General features: G+C 42.0%; 1 protein-coding gene across 3 annotated transcripts in view; it reads right to left on the reverse strand.

Annotated features, from left to right (window-relative positions):
* The window catches only part of CTNNA3 (catenin alpha 3), a 539,182-nt gene that overhangs the window by 497,848 nt on the left and 20,229 nt on the right, over nt 1-21,105 (reverse strand). For all 3 annotated transcript variants that reach the window (XM_063338117.1, XM_063338118.1, XM_063338116.1), the window contains one exon: nt 2,968-3,134. In XM_063338117.1, coding sequence (XP_063194187.1) covers nt 2,968-3,134 — 167 coding nt within the window. The remainder of the gene's footprint in view (nt 1-2,967; nt 3,135-21,105) is intronic.

Consider the following 21,105-nt stretch of genomic DNA (forward strand, 5'->3'; position numbering starts at 1 on the left):
TTCAAACTCTAAAATAAGTATGGAAACTCAGATATGGACAGCTATTTATTTAAACTCTTCCCTGCTTTAAAAAAATTCACTTGTTTAAAGAAGCAAAATCTTTTTTATCAGTGTGAGGTACTTTATTTTCTCAGTCAACTCTAAAATGAGCTTGCTGTTTGCACTGCGCCATCACACTCTTATAAGGTTGTAAATTCCACAAATGGCTAGAAGTGTACTATGTCAGAACATGATCAGTCACTGAGAAGTTGTACTGGCTTCTAAAATGCATTATTTGGTACACGCTTTGCTGGATGAAGATCCTATAAAATCCATAAAACAATCAAAATTATCTCTGTTTTATTAGTGAAATTTCAAAAAGCTAACCTCATGTTCACAAAGGTACGTTTTTGGACATTTGGAACGAAATTCCTGCCAAGCTTATCAAATTCTTCCAAATAGACTGACCTGTTATTTCTAGTTTAAAAGTTGCATTTCAGTATCTTTTGTGACAGAAATATTCGTTATTTTCAGCATTATTCCCTGTTTTATATAAAAAAGATTTTATTATGTAGAAGTCAAAAACAGTCTGAAGTTTAAAATGAACAGTAAACAATTTATAAACTATATAAACTGGAAGGAGGTAGCTGAGGTTCATCTTTTTTCCTAGACATACTTAGAATGGCAGATGTGACAGGTAACTCTAGACAAAGCTTTATATGACAGCTAGTCACATTGTCGTTGCTTCCTTTTTTTTTTTCTATTTTTATTCACAGATTATAGAGGAAATTAAAGTTTAATGATCCAGGCTGCTTTCTGTCAGTAGAATTAAGTGTGGTTTCAAATGTTTTGAATGTCAGTGTTGGCATTAACCAGCTTTACTAAATGAGCAAGACTAAAAACTTTCAGTACTCTTTGATAAATGGGCTTGAAAAATAGTAGGTAACTAAATAGATGACTCCCCCATGAAATACTTGCATATTGAATAAGATCTGATTAATACTCTATAGAGTTCTTTGATGATGCTAGACCACTTTCTTTCATTTTATACATATAAACAAAAAAACTTCTTCCTTGGTTAGAATTTTCATGTCATTTATCCTACTCTTACTTCTCTTTTTTTAATTTTTTAAAATTGATTTTGGCTCAGTCCTTTAAATTTCTTCATTTTATTCTATAACAATTATAGAGCTCAGAGTTATGGAAATAAAGAGCAATGAAATTTCTCATCTCTTAAATGATTAAGAACAGCTGTAACATCCATGTCTTTGTGAAGAGGAGGATAATATGGTAGAAGTATTAAAATTTTAGAACAAGTTCAAAGAAAAACTGCTAATGAAGTTTAAAGACAGTTGATTTTCAAATCATATGACCATGCAAACATTGAGAATATTAGAGACGATACAGCAAAGACAAGGTCTACTTTTTACGCAGCATCCACTGTGTGAATACAATGTCATTTTGTTGGAGCAAGTCCATAATGAAGAAAATCTGAATTCCTAAGGGAGTTTTAAAGTATAATAATTAAAGTTAAGGATTTTGAAAAGAGTCAAGTTGAGACTCATTACAATATTTAATTGCATTTAAATCTGGCTCAGTTAGGCATGACCAAAAGTTGTAATGAATTGGAGGATGTTCAGTGGCATATGTTGAAATTACTCTATCTTCTATTTCCTAATTAGATGTCAACATAAAAAGACATCATTACAGCTAATACCTCTGTTGGCAAGTTCAACAGTCATGGCAGAGACTAAATAAATACAGAAGACGTACCACCTTCCTTTAAGGACTAGTGTGAGTCTTTTTACACAGCCATTTTGGAGAGTGTTACGCCACATTAATTTATTCTAAGAATTAATTGAAGAATTCAGTTCTCACTCTTATTAAGAGAACTAAATTAAAGTACGGAAGAATAAAACTTAATTTCACTCTTTGCAGTTTTTCCTGAATGATACTTTGCATTCTTTTATGATTTTCAGTTATTGTTAGCTTTCGTTTTCAAAAGGAGATCATGAAGTGAATTATATGGTTGCTTAGAAATACTGAAACTCTATGAAAGAAAACTACCCAATTTTAATTAAAATCACACTTCAAAAAAGGAAGGAAGCCTGCTCACATGGGACGCTATGGCTGACATTAAAGGAAATCGAGTTTATGTAGACAGAAAAGTATTTTGAAGTTGAACAACAGAAGCGTGGACATTTTGCCTAATTCAGCAATAGTGGCACAACCACTGATTAGTTTTACACAGGAACAGAAGAATGATGCCTTCTGTATAAAGAGAGACAGGTGGGGAAAAAAGATGACCCAAAACATAGCACTATTATGATACACACTTCCGAAATACATTATTCCCTTGAGTGGAAAAACATTAAGTGGCTTTTAGAGAATATTTTCTACTGCACGATTTTTGAAGCTTTGTCAACATTAGGATTTTCTAGTTTTCTGTCTGCAGCGTACAAATACATAGCTGGAGCTGAGGAGTTGCCGGAGGCCCCTCTCACAGATCTTTTCTTGCATTTTAGCTGATCTCTCTCGCTAACTGACTTGAACACAGAGATAGACCCTTACCTACTCAGGTCTTTCCCTCTGTAAATATCCACATAAAATTCCACCTTGAAGATTCCCTACAAATAAATTATTCCCTACTACTGACAGAAACATCAAGAAGGTTTCACGCACAAAAAGCCATAAAAGCACAACAGTTCAAGTTAGAAAATAGGAAATAAGAAATAAAAAGAAGTTAAAATATAATTGTATGGATAACCATCTGCTTTCCCCAGATCAAATATGTTGAGTTAGAAGACCTTTTTTTTTTTGGTACATTCTACAAATTTCATCTAGAATCTACACTTATACCAATTGCCAAGGTGTTACGTGCACGGGATCTGCAATTCCCAAGTACAAAAAGAATGTTCAATGCAGAAAGAATCATCGGCAGACACTTTTTGACTAAAAGGAATCTGAGTGAAGTCAAATTCTACTCACCACAGTTAAATGTTCCAGTAAGTATGCCACATCAACCATGTCTGCCAGAATTAGAAGCCTTGTAACAGCTGTAAGCAGAGATCGTGCTGCTTGGACAACAGCCTGCCTCTTAGGCAAATAGCAGGGATCACTGGTAAATGCCTCTGCTGATACCTTTAAGGCTTGACCTGTAAAATGAAGACATAAATTCTCTTAGGCTATATATCACAACACCTAGGGAAGAAAAATAGTTAAAACTTGATCAGTTATTTGGCAAGTCACAAGTATTGCCAATAAATTTGGCATCTCTTTGTTGCCCGAATGCTTTGAAGTGAAGGTCAATTAACTACAGATAATGCAAAATGTTCTGCATTTTGAATTATTTTCCCTTTCTGTTCTTCTGAATCATTTAATTCTAAAATAATTCCTTTGGCAATCACACCATTACTCTTAACTGTACACAATGAGGCCAGGGGCGCTATGTTAAACTTTTCTAGTCACTGCTTTTAATATTACAAGGTACTTTGCTGTCCTTGCTATTAAATAATCCTTGGTCACAGAAAGGAATCAAATATTGCTCTTTTCATTATAAATATAAGTTAATGGAATGAAAATTTCATACACTGGACCATCTGACTTGGACATAAAATATGCAAAATCTCTGCAATGGAGCTAGTAACTGTGGCAGTAAACAACAATACACTGGTCTCCAACATGAAGTTTTGCAAATGAAATTTAACAAGAACAATGACAAACACCCAAGTTTACTTTCAGCAGTCTGTCGCCTAGACGTACTCTGAGAAAAAAAAAAAATGCAATTACACTCATTTCTAAAAGCATTTAAAAGTCTATTAGCACCTGGGGAGCTTTGCTAGTGATGGCACAACCTTGAGAGAACTCATTCTACACAGAACAGCACTAGAAAATTCTTGTCACATAAGCACAGACTGCTAAAATAAATGTTTGACCCTCTGTATCAGCTTGGAAACCAAAGATGGATCAAAAGTCACAAAAATTATTACTTTCAGCTGTGCTAAAATTAGGAAACATCATTAGTAAATGTAGCTATTTAAAAGACTACATATTCATGAAGCCAGCCCTTTGTTGACAACTACCTTAAGCATGTCCTGGATTTCAGATGCAACAGTAAAGAAAAATATGGCATTTAGAAAATTTTATATTGCTCCAGAGTTAAATCCTTTGTTTATTATGCAATATTCTTTCTACCTCTATCTAAATTACCTAAGTCTTTGTATAAGAATAGGGTACATTTCTCCAGGCAGTCGTTTTATCACAGAGCTTTTCTACATAGAGAGTGAAAGAACATGAAATTTTAATTTCATTTTGTTCTACAAATTCTGACCGAAAGTAAGGAGAATATTGCTTGATGAAATAAAATTCACAGTAGCCTTAGCCCTGTACAGCTTCACTCAACGGCAAGAAGTCTGGACATATCTCATGCAGGAATGCTACTGGCATGTCTACTTCAGAGTATCTGGTAGTAAAGTCAAAGCTAAAGTCATGCAAAGAGTTTTGCCACCTGAACCAAGTATGTGCTTTTTTATAAGCTTTGGAGTACTTAAATCAAAAATTAGGCAACAGGGTTTGTAGAAAATACATACAATCAGTAATTAATGCATATTCATAGAAATACATACAAACATAAGGGATTTCCTGTAGTTACACAGATACAGACTTTTTATGTGCTCCCTCAATTACAATTGAATGAGAACTATTCAAGTGCACCAGAGTTTGCCAGACTGGGTCTACATGTGACTTCATGTCATGGTTAAAGCCCAGACGACAACTAGGACCGTGCAGCTGTTCACTCCCTCTGCCCCAGCAAGGTAGGGAGAAGAGGGAGAAAAAGGAGGAGAAAAAAAACCAAAACAAAACCAACAAACATTCGTGGTTTGAGATAATGGTAGTTTAATAGAAGAGTAACAGAAGAGAAAATAAATTATAATAATAATGGTAAAAGAATATAAAAAAAAAAAAAAAAAAAGTGATGCAATGCAATTGCTCTCACCACCTGATGATGAATAGCCCAGCCTGTCACAAGCAGCGATTGCAGATTCCCATCCCCTGGCCAACCCCCATTCATATACTGAGCATGAGACCTACGGTATAGAATATTCCTTTGGCCAGCTTGTCCTGTCCATGCTCCCTTTCTGCTTCTATGGGAAGCTGAAAAAGTCCTTGACTTAATATAAGCCCTACTTAGCAACAACTAAACCAATATGTGTTATCAACATTATTCTCATACTTAATCCAAAACACAGCAGCTACTAGGACGAAAATTAACTCTATCCCAGCTGGAGTCAGGACACCTCATTTCTCAAGATTCAGAGAAAAAACAAGTTTTACTGCTCTTACTAGAAACTGCATTTGAGACAAATATTGAGCAAAGGCTACAGAAACAAACCTACCAACTACTACAGAGTCCCCATACTACCAGCACCTGAGATAGTACTGGACTGATTCTCAGAACACTGAATACTTCCAACATGCTGAAAATTCTCAGTTTTCTAGGAGCACCCATCTTTAATAGTGCTCTCTGGTTTTCTCTGGGATTTGTTAAAGTTTTTGTGCAAATCATGTATCTTGAGTACATCCTTAGCAAACACCATAAATAAAAATCACACTAATTTCAGCTCGGGTTCTAGCTACCTGCTACATCACAAAACAGTGAAAGGAAAAAATATGAAATTCTTGTGCTCAGAACAGCAAATTAGACCTTTACTCTGGTTGTTGGTGAGATAATGCACCATAGCTGAGCACATCACAACAAATAGAACCACAGGAAACAAAAATTAAATATTAATCAGAATGACCGATTTTTAAGGTGGTTTTTTTTTTTATTTGCCCATCTGCAATGGACAGAAACACCTCTCCAGATGAGTACTATTTTCAGTACTAGAAGTTTCAAAGCACTGATTTGAGCCCAGTAATCCGTGGTAGGGAGAAGTAAAGAGACAATAAATCCTGCTTATGTGCATACATATCTTTAGATGTATTTTTGAAGGTGACTACTACAAACGTTAATAAATTAATAGTAATTTGGGAAGTTTTAGTAGGAATTTAAGATACTAACTCTGGAGATTCATTGTGCCTTAATAAGGACATTGGAAATACAGTGCATACACGCTGTCATAAAACTAAAATCCTTGCCCTTTTATTTCTCTTATGACTTCAAATAGAAAGAAAGTTTTCTGTATTTCTGAGAAGCAATGTAAATGAATAATAAAAACTGTCTCCATTTTATTTGCATAGTATTTAACTACCATCTGTTTGTCCTGCCAATTATTGGTCTGGAATATCTTAAATTTGACATGTTATGTTTCAGGCTGTGAAAGTTCAAGTTAACATCCGATGTTTTTTATGTATTTGGAATGTGTACACTGAAGTATCAATTCAGACCATTGTAACTGTCAGATTCTGGAACACATCTGCACAAAACCAGGAAGCTGGTACATGCAATGTCTTAATAAGACAAGAAAGCATGAAACAATGAAAATTTTTCCCGCAATTAAGATGTGTGAGTGTAGAGCTATCCACCTGGGTCCCATGGGATTCATTTTAACAAACATTGACTAAAGCATCAGGGAGATGCGGTTTCCCAGGACAAGAAAATTAACATCATCACTGCTTGACTGGCCACCTGGTAACTTTTGAACTTTCTAACCAACTTCAATAAAATTTTTACATAGAGGAAGATATTCAAAGTTAGCTGACTACTTTTCCATTAAAACAGAAATCAGGAAAGGGAACAAGTTAAAGCCCTCACTGGTGGCAAGGTGTGGCTGGCAGTAAAAGCTCACCTACTACTAAGCTTCAAAGAATCTAGGAAAGTGTTGAGATGCAAATTTGAAGGAAGACAGACTACGGACCGACTCCTTTTGTTTTTTAGACATAGAGAACATCTGAAGTATTTACGAGGAGAGGAAGAAAACAGCACACAGTATTCTACTACCCATTATTTATTGGCATTTACTTACAAGGTAAGCAAACAGACCAGATTCACTATTATTTTTGCAGTGTCTTGTGCCATCCGAGCACAGGCAAAAGAGCTATTAACTTATTTTAACTCAGCACTGTAAACCAGATTTGCAAATAGGTTTATATCCCAAGATAAATGTGGTCTGTTAACCTCACATACTTCCTAGGATAAAAGGAGAAGTAGCAAGTCAACTCAGTGACCTTTGGGGAACTTAAAACTTCTAAGGCACAGAATCTGCTGCAGTTCAGAAGAACTTCTGGTGAAAACTATTTAAGTCTGGAGAAACTGAAAGTAAATTAATGAAGGGAAGGCAATAAGAAAATAAAATAGAACTCGTTACTTGGAAAGGAAAATTCGGAGGGAAGTGGCGGGGGAGAGTGAGAGAATCAGCCAACCAGAGGAAGACTATGTGGAATCCTCCGTCCTGTGGTTCAGCTCTCTGTGATCCAAGGCCTAGTTTGGTGTAGTGCAACCACAGTATGACCCTAGCTGAGAAAATTTTTGGTAAGGTGCAAGAAAGTATGTTAGCTAACATCACACAAGATAAGTAAAAACACAAAAGTTGCTGAGATAGTAGTAATTAGCAGTCAAAGAATCCAAGAAGAAAAAAATACTGACATGAAAAGTTATAAACCTTAGGCAAAAGACCCATCAACTTGCAAGATAACAACTCTGCAAAACTGAGCCACAGTTCCAAAGGAGCAACAGAGGCCAACGTTTTCACACATGACTGACAACTGGCCAGCATTACTGGGGGCAATAAATACATTAACAATTTGCTCAGTCACTCATTAGTCTTAGCTGTCTACTGTATGCATTACCCAATAACCAACTACCTTTTATTTTTTAAGTTCTGTATATCCTGCTAGGGGAGTCTCTGTGCACAGTAAAAGTGGTCTAAACAAAACTGACAAGGAAAGCAGATTTGACAGGAATTGGTTGATTAGAAAGGAGTGAAGGTACTGAGTTGTGAGAAGCCTGGACAGGAGTGAATGGTGAGCCTATGAGTTAGGAACTGAATGGATCAGGAGAGAAGTAAGAGAACGCTTAGCTGAGCAGAAGAGACAGTGCTATTACCAGGAGTATTTAATAAGAGTTGGGAAGAAAAAAGATAATCTTCTGACAGCACAGCGGCTCCTCAGAAACTTCTAAGGTAATGTTTCCACCTACCCATAAACACAAGGCTGAACTGCATGGTCACAGGCCCCACATGGGATTATATGCCCAGATCGCTGCTATTGTGCATTCCAGAAGAGAATGGCCATATGTATTTGGGTGTCCTTCAAGCACCTGGGTACACTTCAAAACTTCAAATAGTCCTAAAATCTGAAAATAGCACCATTTCAGCACTGATATCTTCTGGGTACTTGAGCCACAAAGATGATTAAGGGACTAAAGCACCTCTCATATGAGCAAAGGCCGAGAGAGCTGGGACTGTTCAGCCTAGAGAAGAGAAAGCTCAGAGGGATCTTATCAGTATATATAAATACCTGAAGGGAGTGTGCAAAGAAGATGGAGCCAGACTGTTCTCAGTGGTGCCCAGTGACAGGGCAAGAGGCACAAACCGACACAGAGGAGGTTCCATATAAACATCAGAAAACGTTTTTTCATTATGAGAGTGATTTAGCAATGGCACAGGCTGACCCGGAAGGTTATGGTGTCTCCATCCTTGGAGATACTCAAAAGCTGACTGAACATGGGCAGACTGCTGGCCCTGCCTGAGCCAGGGGGTTGAACCAGATGACCTCCAGAGGTACCTTCAAACCTCAACCATTCTGTGATACTGTGAGTGAGTGTGTGAGCGAAGACAAGACAGAAGGGTCTGAATATGACCAACCCCTTAGAAACGAGTTGGACGTAAGCTGGGATGGCCAGATGAACAAGTATAATATCATGACCTTAAAACAGGGCCATGAGATGCAGCCTAGGCAGACAGGAGCTATGAGTAGTACAAGTAGCAGAAAATGATAGCTCCAACAACAACATAATGTTAGAACTTTCTTAAAATGCAGTAGACGGCATGACAGTTTGATGCAATTTCATCCATTTTATTGTAATTGCCCTCGAGTCTTATTCTTCCTTAATTACATTTGTCACAAACAATGAAACGTGAAAGACAGTGCCCTTTTAGCGGCACAAATAGGGAATCACAGAATCATAGAATGGTTTGCCTTGGAAGGGACCTTAAAGACCATCTAGTTCCAACTCCCCTGCGGTGGGCAGGGACACCTCCCACTAGACCAGGCTGCTCAAAGTCCCATCCAACCTGGCCTTGAACACTTCCAAGGACAGGTCATCCACAACTTCTCTGGGCAACCTGTGCCAGTGTCTCATCACCCTCACAGTAAAGAATTTCTTCCTAATACTAATCTAAATTTCCCCCCTTTCAGTTTAAAATCATTACCCCTTGTCCTATCGCTCCACTATCTCATAAAGACTCCCTCCCCATCTCTCCTGTAGGCCCCCTTTAGGTACTGAAAAGCTGCTACAAAGTCTCCCCAGAGCCCTCTCCAGGCTGAACAACCCCAATTCTCTCAGCCTGGCCTCATAGCAGAGGTGCTCCAGCCCTCTGATCATCCTCACGGCGCTCCTCTGGACCCGTTCCAACAGGTCCATGTCCTTCTTATGTTGGAGACTCCAAAGTTGGACACAGTACTCCAGGTGGGGTCTCACAAGAGTGGAGTAGAGGTGTAGAATCACCTCCCTCGACTCGCCGGCCAGGCTTCTTTTGATGCAGCCCAGGATACAGTTGGCATTCTGGGCTGTGAGCACACATTGCTGGCTCATGTTGAGCTTCTCATCCACCAACACCCCCAAGTCCTTCTCCTCAGGGCTGCTCTCAAGCCATTATCTGCCCAGTCTGTATTTGTGTTTGGATTGCCATGACCCAGGTGCAGGACCTTGCACTTGGCCTGGTTGAACTTCATGAGGTTTGCACAGGCCAACCTCTCAAGTCTGTCCAGATCCCTCTGGACGGCATCCCTTCCCTCCAGTGTGTTGACCGTGCCACACAGCTTGGTGTCATCAGCAAACTTGCTGAGGGTGCACTCAATTCCACTGTCCATGTCTCCGACAAAGATGTTAAACAACACTGGTTCCAGCATTGACCCCTGAGGAACGCCACTCATCACTGGTTTCCACTTGGACATTGAGCCATTCACTGCAACCCTTTGAGTGCGGCCATCCAGCCAGTTCCTTATCCACCAAGTGGTCCATCTATCAAATCCATGCCTTTCCAATTTAGAGACCAGGCAGATGGGAGTATTCACAGTATTTCATTTATTTTAGACATTCAAATGAGAAGCAATTCAAAGAATCAAAGTCCAGATATATCATAACTACATAATTATTGGAAGAACTGATACTTCCAAGACTCTGTTCAGCACACACAGATAGATGAATCCCAAAGTGTTACTACCATTAGCTAATCGGTTTCTGCCTGCTACAGTCAAATGACCCCTACTTAAAAAAAAAAAAAATCTATGCTTGACCACAGGGAAAAGTAAAACAAAACAGTTCAGGCACAGGAAATTTTTTAAAAAGTTAGAGGATCCATGCACTTTATCCTGCACCAAAAATATCCAAAAAATTACATAAAGATTCCTTTAAAAACAAGTTAACTGTAAGCCTCTTGGCAAATTTGCCATTGGCAAATAGCTGAGAAAAGGTACACACTTCTGCTGGGCTGCTAGCCGATGGCAGGCAATCTGTCTATACAGATGCTTGCACTAATATCACTAACTGCAGTCTGCAAGCACTCCTCAGAGACAATGTTCAACGTCACGCTCAGGGAACAGTTAACTGTTCTTTATTGGTTTAGGCAAGACCATCAGAATCATGCTTTCTTCTTTTATTTCTTTGAGTAGATTTTCTTTCTCCTACTAAATCCTATCTAAGCATCACATTTCTCTCTCTTCTATTTGTTTTTACATCTGTGTCGTGGTTTAGCCTCAGATGGCAACAAAGAACCACGTGCCGCTCGCACGTGCCTTCCTAATAGAGGAAGGATCGTAAGAAAAGGCAAGACTCTTGGTTTGGGACAAAGGCAGTTTAACAGAACAGCAGAGGGAACAGGCAAACAACAACAACAACACGGGTAGGGGAATATACAAACGCGATTACGGAACCGCCGCTCCCCACCGCTCCCGACCGGCCGGACCCGGGACGCCCGAGCCCGCTTTTAAGCAGCAACTTCCTGTCCCCTCCCCCGGCAGCTCAGGGTGGGCGTGGCTCACATGGCATGGAATACCAGGGAAAATTAACCCTATCCCCACCGGAACCAGGACATTATCCACCCCTTATTCCATACCATCTATGCCATGCCCAGCAGGTTCCAATGAATTGCCACCACTTTCCCCTGTTATATATATATATATATATATACACACATATAATGCCCTTAGTTTATGGGTCATCCCTCCAAAGTGTCCGTTGAGTTCTTTTAATCCACGGCTTTGGGCTCCATCTGTTAGAACAGTCTCTCAGGGCAGGTGAGATGCTGGGTGGTACTGGTCTGTTGCATGCTGTATTTTTCGGAGCTTGTGACTGGTGCACCTGGTGTGGCTCATGCACGCGGTCCGTGGGCTGAAGATGTAGATCTTGAGGAAACTGCTGGGCGCCAGCTGTTGAGATCAGTTCTTATCCCATCATCCCTGTGCCTTACTTGTAGTACAACTGATAGTAATTATAGCAATGAGGACATACAATGACAGTGTTACTTAGCAATTAACAGCACACAATCTGATTCATTGGCTATTCTCGCCCAAAATCAGATCCCCATAAGGTACACATCGGACTTCCCCATCCTGCCGCATCACCCACCAAGTGCACCCAGGTCCTTGGGCAAAAGCAATCCCACGGATGGGTTTGCCTTTGCCTGAGGCAGGAGTAACCCAGACTGTCTTCCCTAGCATATTCTTCATGTGCACTACGGGGACTTTATCCCCTTCTACAGTACGTGGAAGTTTTGATTGGGCAGGGCCAGCCCGATTGTTAGATCCCCTGGTGTTAACTAGCCAGGTAGCTTTTGCTAAATGTGTATCCCAGTGTTTGAAAGTCCCACCACCCATTGCTCTCAGTGTAGTTTTTAACAGTCCATTGTATCGTTCTATCTTCCCAGAGGCTGGTGCGTGATAGGGGATGTGATACACCCACTCGATACCATGCTCTTTGGCCCAGGTGTCTATGAGGCTGTTTCGGAAATGAGTCCCGTTGTCCGACTCAATTCTCTCTGGGGTACCATGTCGCCACAGGACTTGCTTTTCAAGGCCCAGGATAGTGTTCCGGGCAGTGGCATGGGGCACAGGGTATGTTTCCAGCCATCCAGTGGTTGCTTCCACCATTGTGAGCACATAGCGCTTGCCTTGACGGGTTTGTGGCAGTGTGATATAATCAATCTGCCAGGCCTCCCCATATTTGTATTTCAGCCATCGCCCTCCATACCAAAGAGGCTTCAAACGCTTGGCTTGTTTGATCGCAGCGCATGTCTCACATTCATGGATGACCTGTGCAATAGCGTCCATGGTCAAGTCCACCCCTCGGTCACGAGCCCATCTATATGTTGCATCTCTCCCTTGATGGCCTGAGGAGTCATGGGCCCACCGAGCTATGAATAGTTCACCCTTATGTTGCCAGTCCAGATCCACCTGAGCCACTTCAATCCTAGCGGCCCGATCCACCTGCTGGTTGTTCTGATGTTCCTCCGTGGCCCGATTCTTCGGTACGTGGGCGTCTACATGGCGTACTTTCACAACCAGATTCTCTATCCGGGCAGCAATATCTTGCCATAGGTCAGCAGCCCAGATGGGTTTGCCTCTGCGCTGCCAATTGCCCTGCTTCCACTGCTGTAACCACCCCCACAGAGCATTTGCCACCATCCATGAGTCAGTGTAGAGATAAAGTACTGGCCATTTTTCTCGCTCAGCAATGTCCAAAGCCAGCTGAATAGCCTTCACCTCTGCAAACTGGCTCGATTCACCCTGTCCCTCACTGGCTTCTGCAACCCGTCGTGTAGGACTCCACACAGCAGCCTTCCACTTTCGATGCTTTCCCACAATACGGCAGGACCCATCAGTGAACAGGGCATATTTCTTCTCATTTTCTGGCAGTTTATTATATGGTGGGGCCTCTTCTGCACGCGTCACCTCCTCCTCTGGTGACATTCCGAAATCCTTGCCTTCTGGCCAGTCCATGATCACTTCCAGAATTCCTGGGCGACTGGGGTTTCCCATTCGAGTTCGCTGCGTGATCAGTGCAATCCACTTACTCCATGTAGCATCGGTTGCATGATGTGTGGTGGGGACCCTTTCTTTGAACATCCAACCCAGCACCGGCAGTCGAGGGGCTAAGAGGAGCTGTGCTTCTGTACCAACTACTTCCGAAGCAGCTCGAACCCCTTCATATGCTGCCAATATCTCTTTTTCTGTTGGAGTGTAGCGGGCTTCGGATCCTCTATATCCACGACTCCAAAACCCTAGGGGTCGACCTCGAGTCTCCCCTGGTGCTTTCTGCCAGAGGCTCCAGGTAGGGCCGTTCTCCCCGGCTGCGGTATAGAGCACATTTTTAACATCTTGTCCTGCCCGGACTGGCCCCAGGGCCACTGCATGGACTATTTCCTGTTTGATTTGTTCAAAAGCTTGTCGTTGCTCAGGACCCCATTTAAAATCATTCTTCTTCCGGGTTACTTGATACAGAGGGCTTACAATTTGACTGTAATCTGGGATATGCATTCTCCAAAAACCCACAATACCTAAGAAAGCCTGTGTTTCCTTTTTACTAGTTGGTGGAGACATAGCTGCTATTTTGTTGATCACATCCATTGGAATCTGACGGCGTCCATCTTGCCATTTTATTCCTAAAAACTGGATCTCCTGCGCAGGTCCCTTGACCTTACTTCGCTTTATAGCAAAACCAGCGTTCAGAAGGATTTGGACTATTTTACTCCCTTTCTCAAAAACTTCTTCTGCTGTGTTTCCCCATACAATGATGTCATCAATGTACTGCAGATGTTCTGGAGCTTCACCCTGTTCCAGTGCAGTCTGGATCAGTCCATGGCAAATGGTGGGACTGTGTTTCCACCCCTGGGGCAGTCGATTCCAGGTGTATTGGACGCCCCTCCAAGTGAAAGCAAACTGTGGCCTGCACTCTGCTGCCAAAGGGATTGAGAAGAATGCATTCGCTATATCAATCGTGGCATACCATTTGGCTGCCTTGGACTCCAGTTCGTACTGCAGTTCTAGCATGTCCGGCACGGCAGCACTCAGCGGTGGCGTGACTTCATTCAGACCACGATAGTCTACAGTTAGCCTCCACTCTCCATTAGATTTTCGCACCGGCCATATGGGACTGTTAAAGGGGGAGTGAGTCTTGCTGATCACTCCTTGAACCTCTAGTTGACGAATCAGCTCATGGATGGGAATCAGAGAGTCTCGGTTAGTGCGATACTGTCGCCGATGCACTGTTGTGGTAGCAATCGGCACCTGTTGTTCTTTGACCCTCAATAACCCCACAACAGAAGAATCCTCCGAGAGACCAGGCAAGGCAGACAACTGTTTAACTTCCTCTGTCTCCAAAGCAGCTATGCCAAAGGCCCAGCGGTACCCTTTTGGGTCCTTAAAATACCCTCTCCTGAGGTAATCTATACCAAGGATGCATGGAGCCTCTGGGCCAGTCACAATGGGATGCTTTTGCCACTCATTTCCAGTTAGGCTCACTTCTGCAGAAATGACTTGGAAGTTCCTTCAAGAGGATCAGAAGCAAGATCAGGCCTTCTGCTTTGTCTGGGGAACGGCCCACTGGAAACTGGGGCGGCACTTTTCCTGGAGGGATCCCCTTTTGTGGTTGTCCTTCCTTGCAACTCCTGTACCCGTGTCCGCAGGATCGAAGTAGGTCGTCCATCCCACTTCCTCATGTCCTCTCCGTGGTCCTGCAGGTAGAACCACAGGGTGCCTCGTGGTGTGTACCCTCTGTACTCTCTCTCTTGAGTGGGGAAATGCCTGCTTCTAATAGCTGAGATGCTGGCCCGTGCAGGTGGGGAGTAGGACATATTCTCTTCAAGTTGCTGGACCTTCCGCGACAATTTCTCCACAGCTGAGACAAGGGGGGAAGAGAGACTTTCTTCATATCGCCGGAGCCGGCCAGCTACCTCATCCACTGTTGGTCCCTCTTCACCTTTCCATTCCATTACTGCCAGGGAGTTGGCATATGACGATGGTGCGCTCCGTACAAACTTCCGCCACATGGGCCTTGTGCATCGCACCTCATCAGGGTCTGTGGGTAAGTCGGCATTGTCCAAGTCATAATAAATCATCTCCCGCACGGCTAATTCTCTCAGGTACTGGATACCTCTTTCCATGGTAGTCCACTTGCTTGGCTGACATACAACATCCTCACTGAAGGGGTACCTCTCCCTCACGCCTGACAGGAGTCGTTTCCAGAGGCTGAGGGCTTGGGTCTTTTTCCCAATCGCCTTGTCAATGCCGCCTTCCCTAGACAGGGATCCCAGCTGCCTGGCCTCCCTACCCTCTAATTCCAGGCTACTGGCCCCATTATCCCAGCACCGGAGCAGCCAGGTGACAATGTGCTCGCCTGAAAGTCGGCTGAAATCTTTTCGCATATCCCGCAGCTCACTCAAGGATAGGGATCGAGTAATTATCTCTGGTTCTGCCTCTTCCTCCTGCTCTCGTGATGGCCCTGGTTCATCATCATCTCTTACTAAGCGAACTGATTTCTTTGTGTACTTCTTCTTCTGTATGGGGGCAACTGATACCGGCACGGGTTGGTTTCCTGGTTCAGTGGCAGTGGCTACCACGGGGGTTCCAGTAGCCGCATTGTCTGCTGCAGGGGTTGCAGTAGCCGCAGTGTCTGCCGCAGGGGTTGCAGTAGCCGCAGTGTCCGCCGCAGGGGTTGCAGTAGCCGCAGTGTCCGCCGCAGGGGTTGCAGTAGCCGCAGTGTCCGCCGCAGGGGTTGCAGTAGCCGCAGTGTCCGCCGCAGGGGTTGCAGTAGCCGCAGGGGTTGCAGTAGCCGCAGGGGCCGCCGCAGGGGCTGCAGTAGCCGCAGGGGCCGCCGCAGGGGCTGCAGTAGCCGCAGGGGCCGCCAGTCTGGTTTCCATCTCTTCCCCTTGAGGGTGCTGCATAATTCTGAGCAGTGCCTGGTAGATACTGGCCAGGGCCCAGCACAGCGCAGTGAGTTGTGCCTCTCTAGAATAGCCACAGCATTTTCCCTTCAAATATTCTACCACTTTATCAGGGTCCTGTAATTGTTCAGGGGTGAAGTCCCAGACCATTGGAGGTGAGTAGTTCTCTAGGTACCTGCCCATGCTCTCCCACATGCCATGCCACCCCTGACTATCCAGCCTCGGAGCAGATCTCCGGGTGGTAGTCTTAAATAGTTGCTTAACCCTAAACAAGACCTGGAACGTATTCAGGAGACATAACACTAGGAACACGCTGGTTTGAGTATCCCAAGGATATTCAAGATTCTCAAAAGCTGTCATACCTGACCCGAAGGAGAAAAGGGAGGCAAAAGGGCTGGGGAAACTATTAACAAATTCTGAGAGACAGTGTCCAATGTACGGACAGGACAACAAAACCACATAAACACCCCAAAACAGCCGTCTGAACAGTGATGTTATCATATCATAAACAGATATCGCACAGGACAGCAGAATGATAATCCTCATCCCTCTTCCAGACATGGTAAACAGCATCGCAGGGAGTACATAAGCCATATAGGAATTTATGTAACACAGCCATGAGAACAAACCAAGCAACATGATGACCAGTGACTATTTACCTAATAAAATAAATGCATACAAGAAGGAAAAAAAACCAAAACCGTTTTTTCCACGTTCTAGTTGGATTCTGTCGTTATCTCAACCCTTCGTGCCCCACGTTGGGCGCCAAAAAGGACTGTCGTGGTTTAGCCTCAGATGGCAACAAAGAACCACGTGCCGCTCGCACGTGCCTTCCTAATAGAGGAAGGATCGTAAGAAAAGGCAAGACTCTTGGTTTGGGACAAAGGCAGTTTAACAGAACAGCAGAGGGAACAGGCAAACAACAACAACAACACGGGTAGGGGAATATACAAACGCGATTACGGAACCGCCGCTCCCCACCGCTCCCGACCGGCCGGACCCGGGACGCCCGAGCCCGCTTTTAAGCAGCAACTTCCTGTCCCCTCCCCCGGCAGCTCAGGGTGGGCGTGGCTCACATGGCATGGAATACCAGGGAAAATTAACCCTATCCCCACCGGAACCAGGACAATCTGGCTTTCTCCTCTCGTTTTTTATTTTTAACTGCAGCAGTGTGAAATCCACATGGAATGCAGTGAATTTTATGCCATTCTTGTGTCCTCCCACATGGAGGTATTGTTGCCAAGAAAGTCCTGTCACCCACTCCTGTGAACTGCACCCTTAGGGGCTGGTGGATTTACAGTTCTAGAGAAACGTGGTTTTCAACGGCAACCCACTGACTAAGGGAGGGAGGGAAGTACCAGAGTCAGTAAGGAGAGAGGATTTCAATCTTTCTGGTCTCAAACAGAACTTGAGAGAAAAAAAATAATCAATGGTTTATACCAATAATAGAAAACTATAAACTCTGATTTACACTAGTATTTGCAGCCTCAAGTTCCACAGGCATGAACTAACACATAAGCAGAATCAGTACCAGAGAAGGTTGGGAGTCAATGTCACATCAGAGCACAAAACAACCTACCACTTCTAAAAACAAGAGCTTAATCAATACTAGTCACTAGTATAATCACCTGTTCTGCTCCCAAAAACACCATCTACATCTGCTACAGCAAGTAAAGGATTCTGCTTCAGCCAGTTGGAAGTGACACTATCAGTGTCAGGGCAAAGCAAATTGATACCTCGTGCATGTTCCTAATATTCAACACCATGATAACTCAGATTCTCACAATAGCTTTCTGTAGCTGTTACAGGACATTTTTCTCCTGCCACGCAGTCCCTTACCCCACTCAGATACCACTGTATTCTGTTGCATTGCTATTATTTCACCACTGCATATCAGGAAGTTCCACTTCCACATCTCATACAGTTCTTTCTAATGTGTAATCAGAGCCACCACACACCCCCTTCATGCCTTACACCCATGTCTTCATTCTCCCTTTCCCACTCAGGGACACCTGATCCAGATATAGTGAGGTGAGGAGCGATCTGTGCTTGGTTTGATGAAAAGGGTGTACAGCACAGATTATTTTGAGACACTTGAATATCTAAATTCTGTCACCCAGAATTAAAGTCCCTAAAATGCAGAGCATACACATGTGTCTCTTAATGTAAAGATGAGAAAGCTAAGCTTATTTTTAAGATATTTTTTGGAGGGTGGACACGGGACGATGACAGACACAAATAAGAATATAGTATAATACAAGAGATCACTATCCCCTGCCTTTAGTAAGTAACCTTACAGTACATTCCCCATTTCTTGCCAGTGAATGGTAATTTCTTCCATGCCATTAAAGCCTTGCCTCTCCTGTTTAATGTCAAAAGACATTAAATATGGACATTTGAAATATCAATATTTTTTTTCCGATTTTCTTTTAAAAAGTAACTGAAGGCTCAAAATATAACTCCAGCAAGTAACTTGCTTTCAATTCACTGTTACGTGCGATGAAAGGCTTATCTAGGAACACATTTGGCCATGATAACAGCTAAACACATGAAACATTGACATTGCAACAGATAGAAACAACACAGACAACAACTGTTGTATTTCTGACCATATATAGTCAGAAAGCAATGGCAATAAATACCAAACATTTTAGCTATGCCTGTACAGCTGTTTGAAAACTATAAGCAATCACACCTTGACATAAAAAATCATTATCTGAAGTATAACACTTGACTTTAATGCGAATTCCTAAGAGAATGTTTCCCCACATAAACTACATCACTGCTTTGTCTTAAAACTGATTAAATATCAGAATAAGGACATTAATTATAGTCTGGTGTTTAGCACCGGAAGCATTCATGGTTGAACAATGCTTCTTATTCCTTTGTATAAGGCTCAGTTATTTTACCATTGATTCACAGAATATTATGAGTCAGAAAGCAATTTTTTTAAATGCTTTATACATGAAATCTGGCAGTGAGAATTTTTCGAAGTACTTATATTTGTGTTTATTACACTATTTTAGAGCAAAAAGTACCCTTTAACAAAGCTTCACCAAACCAGATCAACAGGAAAAGGCAGTTCTTCAGTTACTAGGCTAGTAGATTTCTGGGCGATGCACTTAGTGCCTCACCCACAAGGCCTGCCTGGTGACTCACTTAGTAGAGTTCCAGAAGGTAAATCAAGATGTGGACAGAGATGGCCTTAAAAAGTACTTTCTTGAGAGTAAACTCAGAAAAATGTGGAGGACCTCTGTATTAAAATGATCAGCTCCAAGACTATAAATCTTCGGTACAACTTTGCAGATGTCAAAGGAGGCAGAAATGAGATTTATCTAGGGAACGTATCTGCCATCAATTATAGCAACACCTTCTTTCGGATATCACTAATAGAACTCAACTGAATTTGAAAGACCAAAATCTCATCTTCTGACAGTGTTTGTCGAGACTGAACCATAGTCAGCAAAGCCATATCCATGTCCCCATTTCTGAAGAGACAAGTAACTAATGCATCAGATGAATTAATATATGACAAATCTTCTATTTATCTTATCTTCACTGTTCACTTTTATCCTAATAATTTGCCCCTTTATACCCCCCAAAACATAATTATGAACAGAATTATCAGTAGCAACTTAAAAAAAGTCTTTCACCCTTCTAAAAGGAATCCCTATTAATGAGCTCCAAGAGTAACAAAACAGCATTTTCACACTGGTGATTGGCATTCAAAATAAATAAGCATTTACTTTCATGTTATAGTCTTCAACTCAACAAGCTCAGTGAGTGATGCAAGCTAAAATGTGAGAAGAGGTGAGAGTATTTATTCTTTCCAGATGTTGGTGTGCAGCTCTGGGACTGACAGTTTGGTTCACATCTGAGTGAAATTATCTAGAGCATTCTTTCAAAATTCCACTGCACAGTAAACACAAGCTGTAGCCACATGTAAAAATTCATAATTTACGAGCTTATTAATAAAATACTTGCCAGTCACCACAGAAAAATATGCCCACAGAAAATTAAATACTATATGCTATGACACACATAGCAGGTGACCACATGCAAGCACAGTTTCTGACCCACAACCTTTCAAAGAGCTTCAAGTAAATAACATGAAGCGTTTAACAGCAGCAGAATGTGACTTGAATAACAGGCAATAAAGTTATATATAATGTGGCATACCACAAATTAAAAATAATACACAGCTTCACAGGACTAAAAATATCTGCAAAATTAACATACTCCTATTTATTTTACAATTGTTCACCAACTTCTTAAAATTAACTTGTGCGGTTTGGCAAATCCTTGGAGGAAGATTGGCTATGAATACTCAATTTGTCATTGCATAACGATAGGTGATAACATGGACTTAACTTTCTTTTAAAATGTATGAGGTGTATATAATCTACTTTATGTATTATTTATTTTTGTAGTTATCTCTGGTCTTGGCTGAGAATCAATAAATAAATTGAAAATGTGAAATATTTTTATATTATCTATGTATAAAAATCAATATAAAACTATATATTTTATTCTGTCTTGTGTTATCGGCCTGGAATGGATGGGCTAACATTTTACGAGTACTACAAAATGAATGATTTTTTTTAAAGCCTCAGCTTATCAGCATGACAGATAACAATGATATTTGCTGGTCATAATGCTTTTAATCACAAAGGACCTTAAGGTACTGCAGACACCATATGCATATGTCAAACTCTAAAATGCAGCCATCTCTGGATCCAGAGGAAGCCAATAGCTAGTAAGCACTACCTGAACAACAGCAGAGACTCAGAAATTGGCCCAGCTGCACACGGAGAAACACAAAATAAAAAATAATAATAAAAAAATCCTCACTAAGTTGCAACCTTAGTAAGAGCAGAGTGATATAAAGACCTGATTTACATGGTTAACACACAGTCCTTCAGGCACAAGTTGTCACACAGCATAAGAACATATGCCACACCGCTCAGTAGTGAAAAGGCAACTGAAGCCCACCTTGCCCCTTGATAAAACCGAGCCTGGTTGCCAG

The sequence above is a fragment of the Chroicocephalus ridibundus genome, chromosome 6, assembly GCF_963924245.1.
Source record: "Chroicocephalus ridibundus chromosome 6, bChrRid1.1, whole genome shotgun sequence".
Taxonomy (NCBI): Eukaryota; Metazoa; Chordata; class Aves; order Charadriiformes; family Laridae; genus Chroicocephalus; species Chroicocephalus ridibundus.